Genomic DNA, 23,719 nt, shown 5'->3' with positions numbered 1-23,719 from the left:
TACAAGATAATGCATAATTAATTCAAAACACTCTGAATAAATAAGCATTGCATTTGACATAAGTAATTCTGAAGGCTAAAGAGTTAAAGTCAGACAGTCTTTATTGTGATTACTGCCCTTTCTTTAGAAGGAGACAGTCTATATTGATGCCACCCCACCCATGTCTTTAAAGTGAGACTGTCTATATAATGACCCTGCTACACCTTCTTAAAAGTGAAATGGTCTATAGTGACATTGCCATTCTTTCAACTCTTCAGCATTTGAACTGGCCAAAGCCAGCCCAAATATTCTTCCTGTTCTATGCTTAAACAGACCAGATTCAACCTCTCATACTTACCTGCCAATGTCATTCTAAAAATAAACAATCATATCATTGAAATCTCCAAGCTACAAGACAATGCACCACTAATTCAAAACGATGTGAATAAATAAGCATCACGTTTGACAGAGTAATTCTGAATGCTAAAGAGTTACTGCAGCCAGCCTCTTGTCCACTTCCAATAGACTGAATAGTACGGATGATAATGTCATGGATCAGCTCAAAGACTCAACCTACAATGGAAGGAATTAATCAGTTTCTATAAGTGCCATATCTTGGCATTGAACCAAATAAGTTAAATTTTATCATCAGTAAAATAACAAGTTTCCATAATTCTGGGGGTAAGGGTTATCGTATATAATACATTGAAAATATCGAAGAATATTTCTTTAAATTATAATTCCAAATAGTAAGGTATTTTTGTGTTTTAGAAAGTCACGGGTGCGTAATTCCAACATTGAATTTTGATTTAATTAAATATGGGAACAATCAAATTGTTGTACCAAATAAGAAAGATAATTTATCGAGGGTAATCAATTGAAACTGTTGACCTCATATATTTGCAATGTCTTTGTTATTTCCAGTTTTTTTAAATAATTAAAAAAGAAGAATACACTGCAAATTTTACAAAGACCCAAGCCTCCTGAGGAAAAACATCAACAGAATAATAATGATAATAACAACAACAATAATAGTAATAATAATCATAATAATAATAATAATAATAATGATAATGGTTTCCAATTTTGCTACAAGGCCAGCAATTTTGTTGGGGGTGAGTTGGTCACATCGACCCCAGTGTTTAACTGGTACTTATTTTATCGACCCTGAAAGGATGAGGGACAAAGTCGACCTTGGCAGAATTTGAACTCAAAATGTGAAGACAGATGAAATATCGCTAACAATTCTACCAGCTTACCGCCTTAAGAGTAATTGTGCTTCTACTAGAAGCACAAGGCCTCAAATTTGGGGGAAGGGATTAAGTCGATTACATCGACTCCAGTGTGTAACTGGTACTTATTTAAACGACCCCAAAAGGATAAAAGGCAAAGTTGACTTTGGCGGAATTTGAACTCAGAATGTAGTGGCAGACAAAATACTCCTAAGTGCATTTCGCTCGGTGTGCTCATGATTCTGCCAGCTCACCACCGTAGTAATAATAATAATAATAATAATAATAATAATAATAATGGCTTCAAATTTTGGCACAAGGCCAGCCATGTTAGTGGGGTAAAGTTAGTCAGAATGACCCCAGTTCTTGACTGGTGCTTTAGTTTAGTTGACCTCACCTCAGAAGGAAGCAAGGCAAAGTTGATTTTGAAACAATTTGAACACAGAATGTAAAGAGCAGGTACACTGATGACACTGCCAATCTACTCCCTTTCATAATAATAATAATAATAATAATAATAATATTTAAGCTCAAGGCCAGCATTTTTAAGAAGAGTGGAGTTAGTCAATAGCATTGACTCTAGTGCTTCACTGGTACAATATTATATTAACCCCACAAAAGGATGAAAAGGCGATAGGATGAAAGTGGGATTTGAGCTCAAAATGTGAAGAGCAGGGACAAATGTTGCAAGGGCTTTTTCCTGATACCCTAACAATTTGGCCAGCTTGCCATCTCAATAATAATAATAATAATAATAATAATAATAATAATAATAATAATAATGGCAGCTATTTTTAGGCTCAAAGCCCCAGATTTTGTGGGAAGGGTGGAGAGAATTTAATTGATCACACGCCGCCTCCAGTATTTCAATGGTAAATATTTTATCGACCTTGGAAGGATGAAAGGCAAAGTCGAAAGTGGAGGGATTTGAACTCAAATTGTAAAGGGACATAACTAAATCACACAATGTGGTTTTATTGGCACTCTGGTCTACCATCCACCACCACTGATAATAATAATGATAATAATAATGATGATAATAATAATAACGATAATAATAATAATAATAATAAGTATAACAATTGGTAACATTAATAAAAATTGTGATTTGTAATATAAGCACAAGGCCACAAGATTTCTGTGGAGGGGAGAATGTGATCGTTTAAATTGACTCCAGTACCTGACTGCATCCTTATTTTATGAGTCATGTTGATAATAAAAAAAAAATAATAATAGTACGAGTATTTGTTTCTAACATAGGCACTAGGCCTGATATTTAGGAGGAGGGAGTTAGCCAATTACATCAACCCCTGTACATGACTGGTACTTTTATATTGTTGACCCTGGAAGGATGAAAGGCAAAACAGACACTGTTTATTATAACAATAATAATAATAATATTGTTCCAATTTATATATACTGCCGAAGCAAGTAAATAATAGTAATAATAATGATAATATTAAAATGTATGAATGGCATCATGTGGTGGCAGCTAATGCCACATGTGTCACACAACAGTCAGTAACAGAATTTAATTTATATTAGTGCGCCAGCAGTTTAGGTGTAACATGAGATGCCAGCAATACATGCATCATGTGACAGCTGGTACAGAAGTCAATGTAAGTTACATGTATCAAGTGACAAACAGCACATGTTGCTTCAAGGGAAATATGACAATCAGGATGTACCACATGTGTCACATGACAACCTTACCTCCAGTGTAATGTTGGTCATATGATACGCATCGTATGATGTACAGCAGGTTGCATCACATGGATCTCTGTGATTACATCCAATGGCATACAACAGGCTGTACCACATGTCATATGACACACACAACACACAGATCAGCCTAAGCCAGATATAAGCTACCTCGTAACAAAGGTATAGAATATTATATAATGTAGTATTTGTGTCACATGACAGTGGCACTGAACATCGATAACAGCTACAGCATTTACACTAGTGTTGCAGAACCTCTCATCCCTCCGATTCTAGCAGAGGGCTATGGGCTGTTCCTTTGTTCCACAGACACAATGTTTGAAATATGAACCTTTCGTGTTATATCTAGCACAGATGAACACTGGAAGTGTGTGTGTGTGTGTGTGTGTGTGTGTGTGTGTGTGTGTGTGTGTGTGCATGTGTGTGTGTATATGAATATGAAGGGGGGGTCTTAGAGAAAGGTTAGTGATGGTGGGCAGGGGAAAAAAAATCAAGGGGAAAAAAAAATCAAGGGGAAAAAAAAATCAAGGGGAAGGGAATGTATGGTAAGTGGAACAAGGAGTAAGGGAGATGGAGAGAGGAATGAGACAAAGAGATAGAGAGAAAAATGAGAAGTGATGGAGAAAAGGTGAAAAAGAAAAAGAGGAGGAAAAGAAAAAGAGGAGAAAAAACAAGAAGAAGCAAAATGTCAAAAGAGACCATACATATATTTAAGGAGGGAAAGTAAGAGTGGAGTATGAATAGGAGTAGGAAGAAAAGTAGGAGTGGAGTATGAATAGCAGTAGGAGAGTGGAGTGGGAGTAAGAGCAGGAGTGGTGTAGGAATGAGGGTTGGGTAGAAGTGGAATAAGATGGAAGTGTTTTTGTATGGAGAATGATAAAATGTAATCGGAGTAAAGGTGATTTAAAGAGAGAAATGTCTTAGAACTATGGAAAGGCACAAACATGTGTATAATATGACGGATGTTGAGGTAAGAGATATAGCAGCAGCAAATGGCAGAGGATCAAACTCAAAACAGTTATGTGTTCCTTCAACCACATCAAAGTTCTGTGCATTACAAAACGCTGTCCCGTTGCCATAAGCACTTCCTGCAAAAAAAAAAAAAAGAAAAGAAAATCAAAAATGAGATTAGTTTATAAATTAAATTGCTATTTAGGTTGAAGAGAGATTAATTCAATAAAATATTATGGTCTGAATAAGAAACCACAGGAATTATTAGAAATGTTATCTACAGTGCAGTCAATTAAACATTGTGTATGTTTGTGTTTGCGCTTCCTTTGTAATATAGATGGCGTAGGAGTGGCTTTGTGGTAAGTAGCTTGCTTACGAACCACATGGTTCCAGGTTCAGTTCCACTGCGTGGCACCTTGGGCAAGTGTCTTCTACTATAGCCTCGGGTTGACCAAAGCCTTGTGAGTGGATTTAGTAGACGGAAACTGAAAGAAGCCTGTCGTATATATGTATATATATATGTGTGTGTGTGTGTGTGCGTGTATGTTTTGTGTGTCTGCGTTTGTCCCCCCAACATCGCTTGACAACCGATGCTGGTGTGTTTATGTCCCTGTAACTTGGCAGTTCGGCAAAAGAGATCGATAGAATAAGCACTAGGTTTACGAAGAATAAGTCCTGGAGTCGATTTGCTAGACTAAAGGCGGTGCTCCAGCATGGCCACAGTCAAAATGACTGAAACAAGTAATAGAGTAAAAGAGTATATATGGCATAACAGAGATGCTAAGGCATGGGGGTGAAGAGCAGGGAAAAAAATCCTCATTCTTTGCTTCTATCACTATCTGAAGAAGAGTGAAATACCTTTGCTGTGGAGAGATTCAGATAGAATTTTGCTTCATAAGAAGAGTAATAAAGAAGATCTAAAGAACTATCTCTTGTCCCACCTCTACAAGCTGTTTACAAAGGTCATAGTTACTAGATAATCCAAATATTTTGACGACTAGCAGCAAAAAGGAGCAAGCAGGTTTCTCTAAGAACTACTACTGGATACCGTATTCAATGTAACACAGCTTACAGAATGAGCAAAAAAAAACACAAGCTGCCTCTGTGTATTACTTTTATCAACTACAAAAGAGGCCTTTAATTGTGTTGATATGAAGACAGTGTTGAAATCACTGGAAATGCAAGGTGTTGGGGAACAATTCATCAAACTGCTAGGGGATGTGAATTCTGGATGTGTCTCTGATATAGCTCTTCCTTTGCTAATTGGAAAGGACATCAGACAAGAAGATACCATCTCTCCAAAGCTCTTTGCCACATACCTAGAAATGGTCATCAGAAACACTGACTGGACAAAGGGTGTGAACATCAACAGCAAGCTACTAACATACCACCTATTTGCAGATGACATCATTCTCATCATGTACAGCACAGATTAGCTGCAAACCATACTGACATAGCTGGACATCTATAGCTTAGCAGTATGCCTTAAAATGAGCAAAAGTGCCATCTGAAAATGTAGCAGAAAGTTGAACAGAGTTGGGAAGTAATGATATCGATTATGTCTACTTAGGATACAGAGTAATTATGTACCAAAACATAGATGCTGAAACTTCAAAGAGTATAAGGGCAGAATGTAAGGCAAAAAAACTGGACAAGACCATATGTGCCAGACATTTCAATAGCACCATCTTACCTGTGGTCTTATACATAAGTGAGATGTGGGCTACTACAAAGAGAGAAGAGCAATGATTGGCTACAATGTAAAGGGATATGGAAAGATCCATGCAAGGAATATCATTGTAAGAGCATATCTGAAATGAGATAATTTGAGCAGAGTAACATGACGTGATTGTAGAATACAGAAAACACAAGTTCAACAGGACAGGTCACAAGGTTCCTAGATAAGAGGTGGACTTATGCAGTTGTTGAATGGTTTACAAATGACTGGAAAAGACCACTCAGAATGCCGGAATGAGATGATCTAGTTAAATGATTAGGGCACAATATAAAAGAATGGCACAATCAAGAAATAGCTGGAAGCACACTGTGACCAGCAATGTATTATAACATCTGAAAGTCTGGTCAATACAGTGATATATATATGTGTGTGTGTGTATGTGTGGTATGTATATATATCATCAGCATAATGATTTTTATATCCACTCTTCTAGTGCATTGTGGCCAGATGTTTTTCTTGATGCCAACCTCTTAGTCACCTCTGATGGCTGTGTACCTATTCCAAAAGCTAAGATCTAAACACACACACTTATTAAATAATACAGATATGGAACACTTAAATTCAGGATTTTGAGCTCCTCATCAGTGACCTATTTGATACTCACTGTCATTTGTCAGATGTTGCATGTTTAATGCAAGTTTAATACAGGAGAGAACACTGGACAGTAGTTTAAACAGGTATAAAACTTGCTACAACTGATGAATGACACTGAGTATTCAATAGATTTGCTGTCAAGAAATCCAGAGTTCTGGTTATAAGTGTATCATACCTGTGTCATTTAAAAAATTTAGTTCTCTATTTCCAATGACAATGAGTATTACTTCCTATGCTGTTACACTCGTGGTTTGTAAATATATATATATATATATTTACAGGAGTGGCTGTGTGGTAAGTAGCTTGCTAACCAACCACATGGTTCCGGGTTCAGTCCCACTGCGTGGCGTCTTGGGCAAGTGTCTTCTGCTATAGCCCCGGGCCGACCAATGCCTTGTGAGTGGATTTGGTAGACGGAAACTGAAAGAAGCCTGTCGTATATATGTATATATATATATGTGTATGCGTGTATGTTTGTCCTCCTAGCATTGCTTGACAACCGATGCTGGTGTGTTTACGTCCCCGTCACTTAGCGGTTCGGCAAAAGAGACCGATAGGATAAGTACTGGGCTTACAAAGAATAAGTCCCGGGGTCGATTTGCTTGACTAAAGGCAGTGCTCCAGCATGGCCGCAGTCAAATGACTGAAACAAGTAAAAGAGTAAAAGAGTATATATATATATATATATATATATATAAACTGTTTATAATTTTAACCTTTAAAGGTATTTTTTAATATGCTGGCCATTGATAAAAATTTTTTTTGAAAAAAATTTTATCCTACATTAAATATATATATATATATATATATATATACTAGCCTTGAAGCTGCCCTTTGGGTGGCATTCAGGCTAGCTCCTGTGGAGGACACCTTTGAGGCCTTTGGCCTCACTATCAGGCTGCATTGCAGCCCTCTACCCTCGTGTAGCATAATGAATTTGGACACATTCATTGTCTGTGTATCTCCTGGTATCAATTATCTGATACTCCATTCCAAACTCCTTACCTGACATATATCCACACATTCATACTCATACACTCAATACCTAGACTTCACTCATACCTATACCTAAACCCCATGTCCCATTAACTTGTTGTTCATTCAACATGTAATGTGAATTCCATCACTGTAACAGTCTGTTGGTGTATCAACCCATGGACTGCTTTCTGCCAGCTTTACCGATAGAAATACACATAGTTCCCAGTTTGACTTACAGTTTTCTATAAGACTTACAGCTAAGTTTCTGGCCTTCAAGCTGCCCTTCAAGTGGCATTCAGGTTAGCTGGGAATTTGGTAGGGTATTCAGGTAGAAAAAAACTCTAGAACTCTGGGGCTGCAGGCCCAAGCACCAATATATAACCAGAAGAGGAAGATTAGTTTTCCACCTAGACATAAGATTCATAAACTGCAAAATATAAATATTCACACTACCAAACTTGAAACGTACCTGTTATAACTCTTTATCTTGATTTGAATGTACATGAAGGTATTTAGAATGCCCAAGCTTATTTCTGAAAATTTGCTAAGCACTGAAGCTGATCATAGTTTAATCAGTAGGTGTAGGAGTGAGTAAAATGCAGTCAAAATAGGCAGGGTAAGTGGGGCCCCATTTAAGCAGTCCTTCAGAAATTGAACCTCCTTATGGTACTCCCTGGGAGTTCATGGTATGAAATTCATTGTCATTGCTCTGATTTGGTCACAGATGCCATGCATTTAGTTTCAAATGCAGTAAATATATTGGGGTCAGTGGGACTCCAGTTAGGTGGCCCTTAAAAAGTAGACCCCCTTAGGACATTCCCTGGAATTAGGGGAGTTGCTGGGTTGAGTTTCGTGTGTGTGTATATGGTCATAATGTGTTTCTGTCTCCTTTTGTGTACATCTATGTGAGTGTGTGCGTGTCTGCTTAACTATTTACCTTCATATCCATTTACCTACTTATATATATAAAGATATGTATATATATGTATTCACCTACATAACTGTCTACTAACAACTGTACTTGTGTATGTATATACTGTGGGTATAGGAGTATCACTACCTTCTATATATATTTCCTATTTATTACAGAGGGTGTTTCATTTACTCCTGTATTTGTCTGAGTGATTGGTCCTTCCAGTGCTTGGATGAAATGCAGATGTCAAGTCAGCCCAGTGTGCCTCTATGTTGATCTTTGACGTGTTGGTAGAGAACGGAGGACTGTTTTTTGTCGTCATATTGTCTCAAATGTTCATTTAGTCTTTTTGCAATGCTTCCAGATGTCTCACCAATGTATATCATGTTCTTGTCTTTACAAGCGTCCTCTATGCATTTCATGCTGTAGACTACATTTCTAGTTCTACAGTTAACACCAGGGTTAATTTTGCATTCCATGCAGTTCTCATTGGTGCATGTGGTATTCTCAAAGCGGTACATCCTAGATAACTATGATCTAATGGAGCGCCCTGGTTTTTCAGTGATCTTAATGTTGAGTTTGGTCTCCTTCAGAGCTTTCCTAAATCTACAGGCTAGTTTCCCATGGGCTGTGGCCTCTCAGTATTTACATGTTGAAGAAATTTATCTTTCTATTTGTTCTATCACTCCTAGACATTCCTCAGAATAAGGGAAATAATATGGTTTGCCCACCACTCCTTTTTCCCTTTGAGTAAGAAATTTGCCCAAGATGTTTTTTAGGATTCTGGAGGAGAACTTCCCAAGTAATGCCAAATTTGGCCTCCATGATTGCATCTATAAATAGAAACAAGTTAAATGAGCAAGTGCACTGGAGATGTTCTTCTGATAGAAACCCTGGTTCTGGGCAGGTAAGTTCTGATACGCCTAAGGTTAGTGATGCCAACATTTTGCTCCCACTGGGTGTATCGAACTCCAGTAATGAGAGGTGTGAAGGAGTGATTGTGGGAAATCTGACAAGTACTGTTAGTCGTAGAAATAAGGTTAGGGATGGCCCTGAGAAATCATGTAATTGTAGGACTCTGGATTATGTCCCCTTGATGGGTTCTGTCTAATTACTAATGTGATTTATAAATGTATTGTTAAGGATGAGGATAATTTAGATAAGTTTTATATAGGTAGTACAGTAAATTTTAAGGCTAGGTATAAGGCCCATATGATCTCGTTTTCAAATGAAAAATACTGTAGCTCTACCACACTTGCATCTTATATACACAATCTAAAGAGGAATAATAAGAGTTATTCTCTGGAATGGTCCGTTATTTTGAGAGCCCCTTACTTCAGAGTAAACATAAATAAGTGTAAGTTGTGTATAAAAGAATCCTTTGCCATCCTTAAGTCTTTTGGGCCAAAAACTTTGAATAGATTTACTGAGGTGATCTCTTTTTGCAACCATAGGTTTTTGTCCACCTTTTTGAAAGTGTATAGAAATAAAAGTAGATGCAAAGCCAGAAATCCGGGATCTATAATTATTCAGTAATTTTTTACTAGTTTCATCTTGTCTCTTTGTTTTCTCTCCGTGTTGATATATGGACAATTATGGTGGTTTTAGAGTCAGATCATGGCTGCTATTTTCAGCATGGTGGTATCTTGTAGATACCCTACTTTATAATTATATATATATATGTCCAACCCATGCTAGCATGGAAAGCGGACGTTAAACGATGATGATGATGATGATGATATAGATGATGATGATGATATATACACACACACACAATAGGCTTCTTTCAGTTTCCATCTACCAAATCCACTCACAAGGCTTTGGTCAGCCTGAGGCTATAGTAGAAGACACCTGCCCAAGGTGCAACACAGTGGGACTGAACCCGGAACCATGTGGTTGATAATCAAGCTACTTACCACACAGCCACTCCTGTGCCTATACATGTCCTTTTAACTTATGTTGTTTCTGTAACCTAGCAGTTCAGCAAAAAGAGACCGATAGAATAAGTACTAGGCTTACAAAGAGTAAGTCCTGGGGTCAATTTAGTCGACTAAAAGGCAGTGCTCCAGCATGGCCACAGTCAAATGACTGAAACAAATAAAAGAATAAGAGAATATTTGTGAACATGTGTGTGTGTGTGTGTGTGAGAGGGAGATAGTGTGTATGTATTAACACAGACATATACTGACTACTTAACCTTATTATTCTTTTGTATATTTATACTTTAGATGTTGAGACGGAACCTGAAAGTGATGTGCTTCATAACTCAATATTTGGAAATCTAAAATGGAATCATGGTGCAAAGGAGACTTGGAAAGGAATCAAATAAAGATGTAACTTGGTACTTACCTATAGAGGTTCCTTCATAGGAAGCTAGTCGACATTCATTGTAAATATCAACGCAGTATTCTTCACATACACTCATTTTACTGGAAGAAATAATAAAAAAAATCCATGCAATCATAATTTTGTATAACTGTTAGGTTGTCTACCTGTCTGTCTCTCTGTCTATCTGGCTATCTGTTTAGTGGTTGCATGCCATGAAAACTTGAGAGAAACAGGGGACTGGACTATATATATATCATCAACATTTAATGTCCGTTTTTCATGCTGGCAAGGGTAGAATAGTTTGAAAGTAAACCAGTGAGCTTCATGGCTGTGTTGAGCGCCAGTGTCCTCTTTGGTGGGTTTCTATGGCTGGATGTCCTTCCTAATGCCCACCACTATACAGAGTGTACAAGGTGGTTTTTTTTTTGTGCCACTAGCACTAGTGAGGCTGCCATGTAGCTCATAAGACAGAACAGAGAGAAAAAAAGGAAATGGAAAAAGCTCCCACCACTAAGAAAATGTATTTGGGAGAGGAAGTTGGAGGTGGGTGGTTGTATGCCAGGTGCTGAAAGACAAGCAGAAGTGTTTTGTTATAGAGGAGATACATGACTGAAGGAGATAAGAGGAAGGTAGTGATGGAGTGCTAGAGCAAATTCTCAAGGAATAAGAAAGAAAGCATAAGGGATGAAACAGATAGTGGGTCATGGGAGGAGATGAGAGTGGATGCTTTCAGAAGAATGTGAGGGAGAAGCAAACAAGTGGCCGGAGAGGTTAAAGTTGTGAGTGATAAACAATGGTGGTGGTACAGATGATGGGAAATACCAGTGTGTAAAAGGGTGAGGTGGGAGATATAGGAATGGGTCAGGAAGAAGAATAGAGCAGAAAGTAATGGGATGATGTGCAAAGTGTAGGAGCTGTGGAAAGGGAGAAATAGGGATACATTAGGGGCTATATTAGATGACTCCTAACAGCAGATATGGGAGGGTATTGAGAATGATAGCAGGTAAGAGATTTGTTTAGAATGGATTGGAGCAGAGCGGGGAGAGAGCAGTGACTGAAGGCATAGAAAGAAGGGGATCGACTGAAATAGTGTGGGTTGGGTTGATGAGGAATGGAAGTAGTTCCAGGAATGAAGAGATGGTTTGGGAAGGGATGTAATATGTGCTGATACTTCTTTCAGATGAGTGCAACAGCCAAATAGTACCACAGATGGGAAAGAGGATGAAATCTTAAAAACACCAAAACATTTCAAATCGATAATTTTTTTCTAGCAGTTAAACATGTCAATAAGTCACTAATTCCCCTCCCTCCACCTACACCATAAACTGTCACCATAATATATTATAAAAATACACTTTCACATCTTTATGCTAAACAACTATTCTACAAATTATCTAAAAGTTTCCCTGTCTTCAACCCAAATCCTCACAAAATATTTTCTAATATAATTACAGAAACCCACATACACATGCATAAAAAGTATATATTTATATGCAAGTTAAGTTGTAGGAGCTTTTCAGTTTGGCTGCCAATTTTCGAAAATTCCAAGTTTATTGAAAATTTTAAAATTTGGTACATTAATGCAGTTTTCCTAGCTGAATCTCAGGAGATATTTCACTTTTTCCAGAAAAAGTTAAAAAAAAAAGTTATAAATGTTTAAAGTTTGATAATTTTCCCCCAGTCAGAAAACAGGATTTGGAAGCTGTCATTGTGTGCATGACAACATGTGTTATCAATTGTAAACAAGTGAAATTCTGCTTTATGCATGTCATATAATCCCACATAGATTTTAAAAAAATTTTGGAATTTTCAGAAATTTTTTGCAAATTTGTATTCTATACATGGGAATTCATACGATAATCCATAAATAAAACAAAAGAGTTTTTGGTGTGTGATTTAAGGCCTATTTGGCTGATATTTCTAGCACATCTGATAACTATCTCAATGAGTGGAATATATTTGTCAACTTGTGCTTTCTTACAGACAAAAGAGTTCTTAAGCTTGGTTTGTTATTATGGAGACAGGCATGAATGTGTCTGTGGCTTAAGGTTGGCTAAAATTACCCAAAATTTGCAAACTTTAAAAGCTAATAATTTTTTATTTATCAATTTAATGCAAAAATGAATTTCAGTGCAGGGATTAGCACACAAAAAACCACATCATTACACCTAATATGAAACCAATTTGAGCAGGAATTCACGAGATTGAAAACTGGCAGCCAAACAGAAAAGATCCAAGTTGTAAGAACCTTTTCTTTTATAATCCTTTTTAACTTTTCCTTTCATTTCTTTTAAAAATTTTAAATTCTAAAGTGTTTAATTTTTAAATTATTTATTTTCTTCTCATTTTTATACCTGAATATATACACTGCCTTTATGATAATACCCCACTTTTGGATATATCCAGAAACCTAAAAGAACGTAAATTACCAATATTTGAACAGAATTGCAGAAGTAAAATTGAACAGAAATACCTCCCACAAACTCATCCTCCATAAAATACAAAAATTAAAATTTCTATATATTATGGCATTAGGAAGGGCATCCAGCTATAGAAACACTGCCAGATCAGATTGGAGCCTGGTGTAGCCATCTGGTTCACCAGACCTCAGTCAAATCATTCAACCTATGCTAGCATGCAAAGCGGACATTAAAAAATGATGATGATGATGATGATGATGATGATGAAATTGCTTACAGAACAATGAGCACCTGGAAAAAACATACAGGTCAACAGCGTCTACACCTAACCAAATCCTTTTCTGAACATTAAAATATAAGAGAAATTTTTTTTTTACTCACAACACCATGACATGCCTGACTAATAACCACCACCTTCTAAATGAATAGGAAATACCCTAAGTAATAACAACAACAAATAAAGCAACTGACCAGCATAAACATACATAAATTCTTATTGTCCTCCCAAACAATTCCTATAAAATAAGTTGACACACCCAGTTATTATGCTTTTAAATACTGGACCTTTATGTTGTCAAGCGAAGGATTAAATCTGATAAAACCCAAAATAGTTAACTACTTACACCCACTGTACCTATCTGACAAAGGGACACACCTATACATACACACTTGTTTACCTAAATTCTAAACAATAACTTAACCTTAAACTTAACCTATAAATAAATCTTAAATTTAATAATAAAAATTTCTCCAAAATGCCTCTCCATAACAACCTATCCTAAAACCTAGTTACCATCCCACTCAAACCCACATGCCCTAGGAAGACTTTAACCCAACAGAGACTATATAGAGCCAATATTAATATCTAATATATCACAGTCCAACAATGGCTTAGTTGACCCAAAACTTCAAAGTAAACTGCCAACAATATTCTTGTTTAGGAATAAACTTGTACTCTACAAAAGTATAGAAAAAAACCCCTCTGATTAATGTGAAATTGTTTTTATTATAACTAAACATGAAAACAAACATTAACACATGCATGCACACACACACACACACAAATGCACACGTATACACACACATACGTGTATATATGTATGCATATATATATACATATCTATATCTATATCATCTATCTACATATATATATATATATATGTATGCATATCATCATCATTTTATGTGCCTTTTCCATGCTGGCACAGATTGGACAGTGTGACATGGAGTTGGCCAGCTGAGGAGCTGTCCGCATTCCAATCACCTGTTTTGGCATGTTTTTATAGCTGGATGCCCTTCCTAACTCCAACCACTTTACAGAGTGAGTTGGGTGCTTTTTACATGCCACTAATACATACTTACACACAAATACACACACACACATATGTTAGGCATCTTTCAGGTTCCATCTATCCTGTATCTACTCACAAAGCTTTAGTTATCCCAGGGCTACAGGAGAAGACACTTGTTCAAAGTACTGTGCAGTAGGATTGAATCAAAGTCTCTGTGGATGGGAAGCAAATTTCTTAATCATACAGCAATGTCTGCATCTGCTTTAACAATAACTAATTTCAGAAATTTAGTTATTTAGTTTACAAAGCTTGTAAAATTAAATTTTCTTACCACATATAAATAAAATACCCACTACCTCACCCAGAGGGTGAATCCTATATTTAGTCTAAAAGCAGCATGATGATACACTTACACTACCGTCAGAAATTAATTAGCACCCTTGATTTGCTCTTCACTCAAGGTATGTGCTGTCACCTAGTGGCCATATCTCGAACTATTGCTTTGTTGCGAGTTCACTGTTGCGCAGAACGATGACGTAACTTTGTTTGCAGAGCAGTTTGAGAGTCTACAGCCTTATGATGTTGACATAGCAGTGCAACAACAACTTGGAGTGCGGATGCAGACAAATTCCTTTGTTTAATAGATATAGGTAGTGCCTCGCAAGGACCGAAATCACACCATACTAAGTTTTCTCATCGCGTAAGACGTTTTGAACAGCTCATAGGTTAATTGATTTAACCTATTTAATGTAGAAATTTGAGAAGTGCTAATTAATTTCTGACGCAAGTGTACATTACATCTCTCATAGCAATGGTTGTTATTTATGCTTTGAAAGAATAAATATGGACCTTAACTGTAATAAGGCTTCTGCATGTGAAGGTGCATGGCTCAGTGGTTAAAGCATCAAGCTAACAATCACGAGGTAGCTAGTTCGATGCCTGGACTGGGCTGTGTGTTGTGCTCTTGAGTAGGACACTTTATTTCCTGTTACTTCAGTTCACTCAGCTGTAGAAATGAGTTGCGACATCACTGGTGCCAAGCTGTATTGGGGTTTACCTTTCCCTCGGATAACATCGATGGCATTGAGAAAAGAGGCAGGTATGCATGGGAAAACTGCTGGTCTTCCATAAACAACCTTGCCTGGACTTGTGCCATGGAGGATAATTTTCTAGGTGCAATCCCATGGTCATTTATGACTGAAGGGGGTCTTTACCCTCCCCATATACAATATTCTACCTATTCAGATAAGTGTATCCATAGTTTTGCTCGCCCTTTTCAAGCCTAGCCAGGCTCATGGGCCTGGTTTCCCAGTTTCTGTGGCGTATGTGTTCCTCCCAGCTGGACAGGACTCCAGTCCATCGCAGCGTTACTCAAGAAACAGGAAGAAAGAGTGAGAGAAAGTTGTGGCGAAAGAGTACAATATGGGTCGCCACCCCTCCCTGCAGAGCCTTGTGGAGCTTTTAGGCATTTTCGCTCAATAAACACACACAACGCCCAGTCTGGGAATTGAAATTGCAATCCTCCAACTGCGAGTCTGCTGCCCTAACCACTGGGCCATTGCGCCTCCACAAATGTGCCCTTTTAAAGCCTAGCCAGGTTCATGGGCCTGGTTTCCCGGTTTCTATGGTGTATGTGTTTCCCAGCTGGATGGGACGCCAGTCCATCGTAGTGTTACTCATTTTTGCCAGTTGAGTGGACTGGAGCAACGTGAAATGAAGTGTTTTGCTCAAGAACACAACATGTAGCCAGGTCCAGGAATCGAAACCACAATCTTACGATTATGATGCTAACACCCTAACCACTAAGCCACACACCTCCACTCCCCATATACAATATTCTACCTATTCAGATAAGTGTATCCATAGTTAGGTGTAGTTATTGTTGTTATTTAGCCTCAGGTCAGCTCTGATCAAGCAAAGCTATCATCAGATAGATTCAAGCCAAGACCACTCAATCAATTTATTTTTGTCACCAAATAAATACTTTCTTTTTCCTTTTTAAAGATGGCAAGATGGAAATTATATAAACTAAAGACGTTTAGCTCCTATTTCCAGCAGAAAAATGACTCCTTGTTCTTGGTTTGTAATTGTAATAAATGTAGTCTCTCTTGTTAACCTGTAGTAGTAGTAGCAGTATTAGTAGTAGTAGTGGTAGTGGTGGTGGTGGTGGTGGTGGTGGTGGTGGTGGTGGTGGTGGTAGTAGTAGTAGTAGTAGTAGTAGTAGTAGTAGTAGTAGTAGTAGTAGTAGTAGTAGATACTGTTTACCTCCAAATCAGCCTTGACCCACCAAATCTATCATCAAAATTAGTCCAGCCACTTCTATCTGGTCTCTTTCCTAAGGCATAGCATGTCTAGTGTTAAATTATCAAATGTGCCACTTTTTTTTACAAGATGGTAAGGTGAGATACGAAGGTAATTTGGTTTCAATTTTTTAGTAATCAAGTAACCATGTAGCAGCTTATTCTTTATCAGTTTACAATAATAAATAAAAAGGGTTGATTACACTTACCCATGGTACCAAATACCCTGTTCTGGACTACAGAAGTAGCACATTAAGTAATTCATACGGTTCATACAAGCTTTAGATGCCCCATATAAAGGGTACATGTTACTGAACACAGATGTCACTTCGGTCCGCTTGCAACATGCATTTGGGGCATACCAAGAGCAGTTAACCAGACCATGCTGTGGTTCAGGAAATCTGCGTGGATCTGAAAGTAAAGAAAAAAGAAATAATATTAATAATAATAATGGCTTCAAATTTAGATACAAGGCGAGCAATTTCAGGGAGAGGATAAGTCAATTATATTGACCTCAAAAGAATGAAAGGTTAAGTCGTTTTCTGCGGTATTTGAATTCAGAATTCAAAGATGGATAAAATGCTGCAGAGCATTTTGCCAGGTGAACTAATGATTTTGGTAGCTCACCACCTTAAAAGTAATAATAATAATAGTTCTTTCTACTATAGGCGCATGGCTTGAAATGTTGGGGGAGGGAACAAGTTGATTATATTGACCTCAGAACTTTACTATTACTGAATTTATCAAACCTGGAAGGATGAAAGAAGTTAACCTTAGCAGAATTTGAACTCAGAATGTAAAGATGGATGAAATGCCATGAAGCATTTTGCCCAGTCAACACCGACAGAATGATCCAGGCTAATTGACCAGGCATAGTCATTAAAGACAAGGAAGAAAATACTTGTAGCTTAAGGGATGTAAGTGTTCCTACTGATAAAGATATATCTGTAAAGGAATTTGATGAATTAAGTAAATATAAGGACCTGGAAATTGAAATATGAAAGATGTGGCATCTTAAAATGAGAACTGTTCCAGTTATTGTGGGTGCTCTAGGTATGATAAGAAAGAGATGTCAGAAACATCTAAATAATATCTCAGGAAAACCACATCTCAGAGAAATCCAAAAGATTGTGCTGACAAGTACTGCCCACATCCTAAGAAAAACTCTATCAATTTAAATGTATGTGTTGTGTTGCACGAAGACTTTTTACTACCCCTGCCACTTCCCCTCCTCAAGCTTTCAGTTATACTATAACATCTCTTACCTTTCACTTGCCTTAGGATGCTGAGCATGTCTTGGCAAGTGATTGTAACAAACATGAAGGTTAAAAGTAAATAATAATAATAAACCTTTCTACTATAGGCACAAGGCCTGAAATTTTTTGAGGAGGAGACTAGTTGATTATTTCGACCTCAGTACCTGATTGATACTTAATTAATCAACTTCAAAAGGATCAAATGCAAAGTTGACTTAGGTGGAATTTGAACTCAGAACGTAGTGCTGAGTGAAATATCACTAAGCATTTCGTCCATCATGCTAATGATTCTGTCAGCTCATCACCTTAGTAATAATAGTAATAATAATAATAATAATTATTATTATGAGAGCACTCAGAGAGCATAAACCTCAGTCAAGGCAACACCAACAGCTGCTCAACGATTAGCCAGAGATGATTTTTAAAATGAGAATATCTGAAATAAACTCGACTGCTCTCACAAACAATAATACTAAAAATAAACTGGACTGCTCTCAAAAATTAAGTAAAAAAAAACAGAAAAATAATCCAGAATCCTAGTCTGGTACCTGTTTGATTCCCAATGGTAGTCATGGAATATGAAGGTGGGTATGCAGGCCATGATTATAATGCTGTGTGTGTATGTGTGTGTGTGTGTGTGTGTGTGTGTGTGTGTGTGTTGTCTGCAGTTTTCTTTATGAAGGCCTTTTTTAGTCTATCCACTGATATAGTGTCTTTACCACCATTAAGGTCTATAGTGAAAAATTTATCCATGCATGAAAGAGAACAGAAAGAACCTGCATACGGTGCTGTTAATGGAGGTTTAACATCCTTGCACACAAAAATGTGAGTCCAAGAAGTAAAGATTCCTTCAAGGCAGAGCTAGAAATGCAATTGTCAAGTAGGTAAGAAGTTTTAAACAGAAGTGATATATTCAAAATTGGTAAAACTAAAAATTGTTGAGGATAGATTAAATTTATCATTGTTACTGAATACGTTAGTGTTATTTAATCTCTGAATGGCTTTGCTGCCATTTGTTTATGTAGTTTGATTTCTTTATCCATCAGTTTCTACTAAGAAAGAGATATGAGTAAAATTAATACCAGAGAAATGAAAATAAAACTTTGAAAACAGCAACACCACCATAATTGTGTGGAAACCATGAGCATGCTTTCAAGGGAGATAATCAGAGAAAGACTTGAAAATCAACATAAGATCATAATACTTCATGTAAAGTAAATATAACAAATAATCCAGAATCCTTGTCAGGTACTGGATTGATCCCAAAATCTAGTTAGTTCATGCCAGTCATAAGGTCAAACATACCTGAAAAAGTTTCATAGAATCCATCTAGTGGTTCTTGAGATATCTTGTCCATGGACAAATAAACAAACATGACTGAAAGCAATACCTCCACCTTAGAGAAGGTGGAGGTAATAAGGGCCTGCAACACTGATATTGATACAGATATGATACATCAGTGTGTAGGCGCATGGCTCAGTGGTTAGAGCATGAGGTTGTGAGTTCGAATCCTGGACTGGACTGTGTTGTGTTCTTGAGCAAGACACTTTATTTCACATTGCTCCAGTTTACTCAACTGTAGAAATGAGTTGCGATGTCAGCTGTATCAACCTTTGCCTTTCCCTTAGATAACATCGGTGGCATAGAGAGGGGAGGTTGGTATGCAAGGGTGACTGCTGGCCTTCCACAAACAACCTTGCCTGGACTTGTTCTTGGGAGGGTAACTTTCTAGGTGCAATCCCATGGTCCTAGCTATGATCCATCAGTGGTTGGCTGCTGCATCAGAAATGACTTAGGATCAGTGTCTACCCACCAGAAACTGCCAAGCAAGCATTCCTAAAAATGTTACTGATCCTGCCTGCCACTTTTGTCATGTAACCAGGGAAACAATTGATCACATTATATCTGGATACTCTATGCTAGCCTCAGATGAATATATTAATCAACATGAGAGACTTGACCAGTATTTGAGCTCGATCATATGCCATTAGTCTGGGCTCCCATTTGAGAGGAACTGTGAGAATATAAACCTGCCAAAGTAGCAGAAAAAAAATATCACTGTACTTTGGGATTTTAGTTTTGCACTCATATTGTTTTCTTCCCCCTCTCCTTGAAGACATGTAGCCAAGTTCTTAGGGTGTTCAGGTCATAATCTTATGATCATGTTTTTCTTGCAACAGTTAATTTGTAGCTATTCAAAAGGGATGTTAACCTTGTTGATTCCACTAGTCTAAGAATACTTGTGAAGGCTATAGACACAAATTTTCCTTCTAGACATGGTTGAAAAAAATAAAAAATAAATAAAACCAACAAAATACAGCTTGCTTGTCCAGGTTGCTATTAGTCTTTACTTCAGTATGTCTATAGCATACTTGAGCATTTTCACAGACTAATGTCTCACTTAGTTCAACTAATACTGTACTTGATACCTCTATTTGATACATATATCATGGTGCATCTATCTAATATATATCCTAAATTGTTATATAATCATTGTTCTATGTTTGCATGCATGTTGGTTAGCTTATCAGTTAGAGCAATTTGTTGCTTAAAAACAAAAAAAAAAAACAAAAAAAAACTGGTATGGTTCCGTCAGTTAACAACTCAACTGTGAATAATGAAACAAACACCTGTTTGATGTGTTAGTCAGGCAGTCTAGTACATGATAAACAAACTATCATTTTCTTGTGAACATAATGACATTGCATGTTCTCAAATTACAACCATGTGGATAATCTCATATCCAGTCATCTTCATTACTAAACAAGTTCAATAAGTCTAATTTTCCTGAAATTAAATAAAATAATGATGAAAATACACATGATGATCAAAATGAATAATGCTGGACTCTCCTGTCGAAGACAATGTATGAGTGTTCAGCTTTTGCTGAACGACCTGCACAAGGATTTGTTTATAGTGATGAAATACATGTTCTGTACATTAGCTCACTTCCTCCATTAAATCGATGTTGCCCAAACAGGTGAATGGCATACCACATGTCAGATGTCAAAGTGATCGCAGAGAAAAGTGAGATGAAGTGTTTTGCTCTGATGGGCAATGTGGAAACTAGGAATTGACAATTGGTTGATAAGGGCTGCACAGGCCCTATATAGAGATGCTGTCAGTAAGATTAGGATTGGATATGAACATAAGGAAGAATTCCAAATAGAAGTAGGGGTCCACCAAGGATCAGCCCTCAGCCTCCTCTTATTCATCATAGTCCTCCAGGCAATAACAGAGGAATTCAAGACAGGTTGCCCCTGGGAACTCCTCTATGCTGATGATCTGGCCCTCATAGCAGAATCACTACCATAGCTAGAGAAGAAACTTAAGTCTGGAAGCAAGGTTTAGAATCGAAGGGCCTTAGAGTCAATGTTGCAAAGACCAAAGTTCTAGTAAGTAGGAAAGTGAACACATCATACACCCCATCAGGTAGGTAGCCCTGCTTGATCTGTAGAAAAGGTGTAGGTAGAAATTCCATAAGATGTACCCAGTGTAAGCTATGGATACATAAGAGGTGCAGCAACATCAAAAGAAGATTAACCAGGAAGATAGCTTTCATGTGCAGCAGATGCACAGGGACAATAAACACCACAGATACTCAGAAAACAGACTCCATCACATGCCAGAGGGAGAAACTAGAAGTAGTTGATAGCTTCCACTAACTAGGCAACCAAGACTGTAGTGGGGGTGGGGGGCGGATGCTCAGAGTGTGTTACTACTAGAATAAGAATAACCTGGGCAAAGTTTAGAAAGCTTCTACCCCTACTGGTGACATATGCCTCTTGCTCAGAGTGAAAGGTAGATTGTATGATGCATGTGTGTGAACTGCATTGTTTGAATTGGTATGGTCATGTACTGTGGATGGACGAGGAGAGCTGTGTGAAGAAGTGCCACTCCCAAACAGTGGAAGGAATCCAGGGTAGAGGGAGACCCAGGAAGACATGGGATAGGGTGGTGAAGCATGGCCTTCAAACACTGGGCCTCACAAAGGGGCAATGACAAAAGACCAAGACCTCTGGAGGTATGCTGTGACTGAGAAGATCTGGCAAATAAAGTGAGTACACAGCTGTAACCTACCCCAGTGTCGCAAAACCAGCCCACTCAAAAGTATCTTAAAATTTAGGGCGACATTCTGAGGAGACTCATTGAGTCAAGTACATCAACATCAGCAATATCAAAATCAAATCAAATGGAAATTGTAGTTGTGAGCTCCATGCTGGTAGCACTTAAAAAGCACCATCCAGACGTGGCCGATGCCAGTACTGCCTTGACTGGCTTCCGTGTCGGTGGCACGTAAAAAGCACCATCCAATTGTGGTCGATGCTAGCTCCTCTGGCCCCTTGTGCCGGTGGCACATAAAAAGCATCCACTACACTCACAGAGTGGTTTGCGTTAGGAAGGGCATCAAGCTATAGAAACACTGCAAGATCAGACTGGAGCCTGGTGCAGCCTCCTGGCTTCTCAGGCCCCAGTCAAACTGTCCAACCCACGCCAGCATGGAAAACGGATGTAAAACGATGATGATGATGATGACATACATACAAATATCTATCTGTCTGCCTGTCTATCTATGTATACATTATGTAAGCATATGACCTTCGAGCATTGGGCCTAACAGAGGCAATGACGAAGGACCGAGATCTCTGAAGATATGCTGTGACTGCAAAGACCCGGGCTGCTTCCTGCACCAGTTTCGCATAGCCCCAGCCCATTCAAAGTACCTTGGATTGCAGAACGACCTGCTGTGCTTACCTTGGATCGTAGAGTGACCTGCTGTGCTTGAGGAGACCTATTGAGTCAAGTACATCAACATCAATATCAAAATAAATATCAAATGGAAATTGTAGTTACGACACCTATGCCGGCAGCACATAAAAAGCACCATCCGAACGTGGCCGATGCCAGCGCTACCTTGACTGGCTTCTGTGCCAGTGACACATGACCTGCTGTGCTTGAGGAGACCTATTGAGTCAAGTACCTAAACATCGAAATAAATATCAAATGGAAATAGTAGTTGTGATACCTGTGCTAGTGGCACGTAAAAAGCACCATCCGAACGTGGTCGAAGCACCATCCGAACGAGGCTGATGCCAGCGCCACCTTGACTGGCTTCTGTGCCAGTGGAACGTAAAAAGCACCAACTGATCGTGGTCACTGCCAACCTCCCCTGGCACCTGTGCCGGTGGCACGTAAAAAGCACCCACTGCACTCACGGAGTGGTTGGCGTTAGGAAGGGCATCCAGCTGTAGAAACACTGCCAGATCAGACTGGAGCCTGGTGCAGCCTCCTGGCTTCTCAGACTCCGGTCGAACCGTCCAACCCATGCCAGCATGGAAAACAGATGTAAAATGATGATGATGATGAGGATGACAAACATACAAATATCTGTCTGCCTGTCTATCTATGTATATATTATGTAAGCATATATATATATATATATATATATTTATGCACACACACACACACACACTTCATATTCAAGGCTCTGATGAAGCTAAAAGGCATACTCAAGCATTTAACTATGAGTCCACTGCATAAATATATATATATGTGTGTGTGTATGTGTGTGTGTGTATTTATATATACATAAATATATATATATATACATATAGTTACAAATTGAGATAGGGGTTGTAAATGCAACCCTCCATGGGATAACATATATCCAATATACTGCTAGTGAAGTACCCAACAAAGTTAATACATAAATGTTAATGATTGCGATGCAATCAATTCATTTACTGTATTATATGGGCAAAGGTAACAAAAATATATGGTTATTCTGATATATGCATGATATTCGGAACCCCATAGAATCTTTTATCGGTGTAAGGTGTATATGCGCATCATATCTTAGGGCACTAGTTTGAGTTTTTGCTATACCAATATGTAATATGTAAGAGTCTATAATTAGTATAAGTTGTTTATCTCGATGAGCATATAAGGTGTGTTTTTTTTATTTAATTTAAATTTTTTTTTTTTTTATCTTTGTGCCTTCCTTAATTTGTATTCC

General features: G+C 37.9%; 1 protein-coding gene across 5 annotated transcripts in view; it reads right to left on the bottom strand.

Moving 5' to 3' along the window:
• The window catches only part of LOC115212873, a 66,456-nt gene that overhangs the window by 20,720 nt on the left and 22,017 nt on the right, over positions 1–23,719 (bottom strand). For 4 of the 5 annotated variants that reach the window (XR_004999624.1, XR_004999622.1, XR_004999623.1 and 1 more), the window contains exons 2-3: positions 16,657–16,858; positions 10,457–10,536 (exon numbers count right to left, since the gene is read on the bottom strand). Coding sequence is in view for 2 of the 5 variants with exons in the window: in XM_036503810.1 (XP_036359703.1) it covers positions 10,457–10,536; positions 16,657–16,858 (282 nt within the window). In the remaining 3 variants the exon portion in view is untranslated. Of the gene's footprint in view, positions 1–3,449; positions 4,022–10,456; positions 10,537–16,656; positions 16,859–23,719 lie in introns of those variants that run through there. The other variant, XM_029781663.2, reaches the window with a different exon arrangement.

Source organism: Octopus sinensis, linkage group LG6 (genome assembly GCF_006345805.1).
Source record: "Octopus sinensis linkage group LG6, ASM634580v1, whole genome shotgun sequence".
NCBI classification, from domain to species: Eukaryota; Metazoa; Mollusca; class Cephalopoda; order Octopoda; family Octopodidae; genus Octopus; species Octopus sinensis.
The sequence above is the reverse complement of the archived record's forward strand: the minus strand, read 5'-3'. Positions and strand labels throughout refer to the sequence as shown.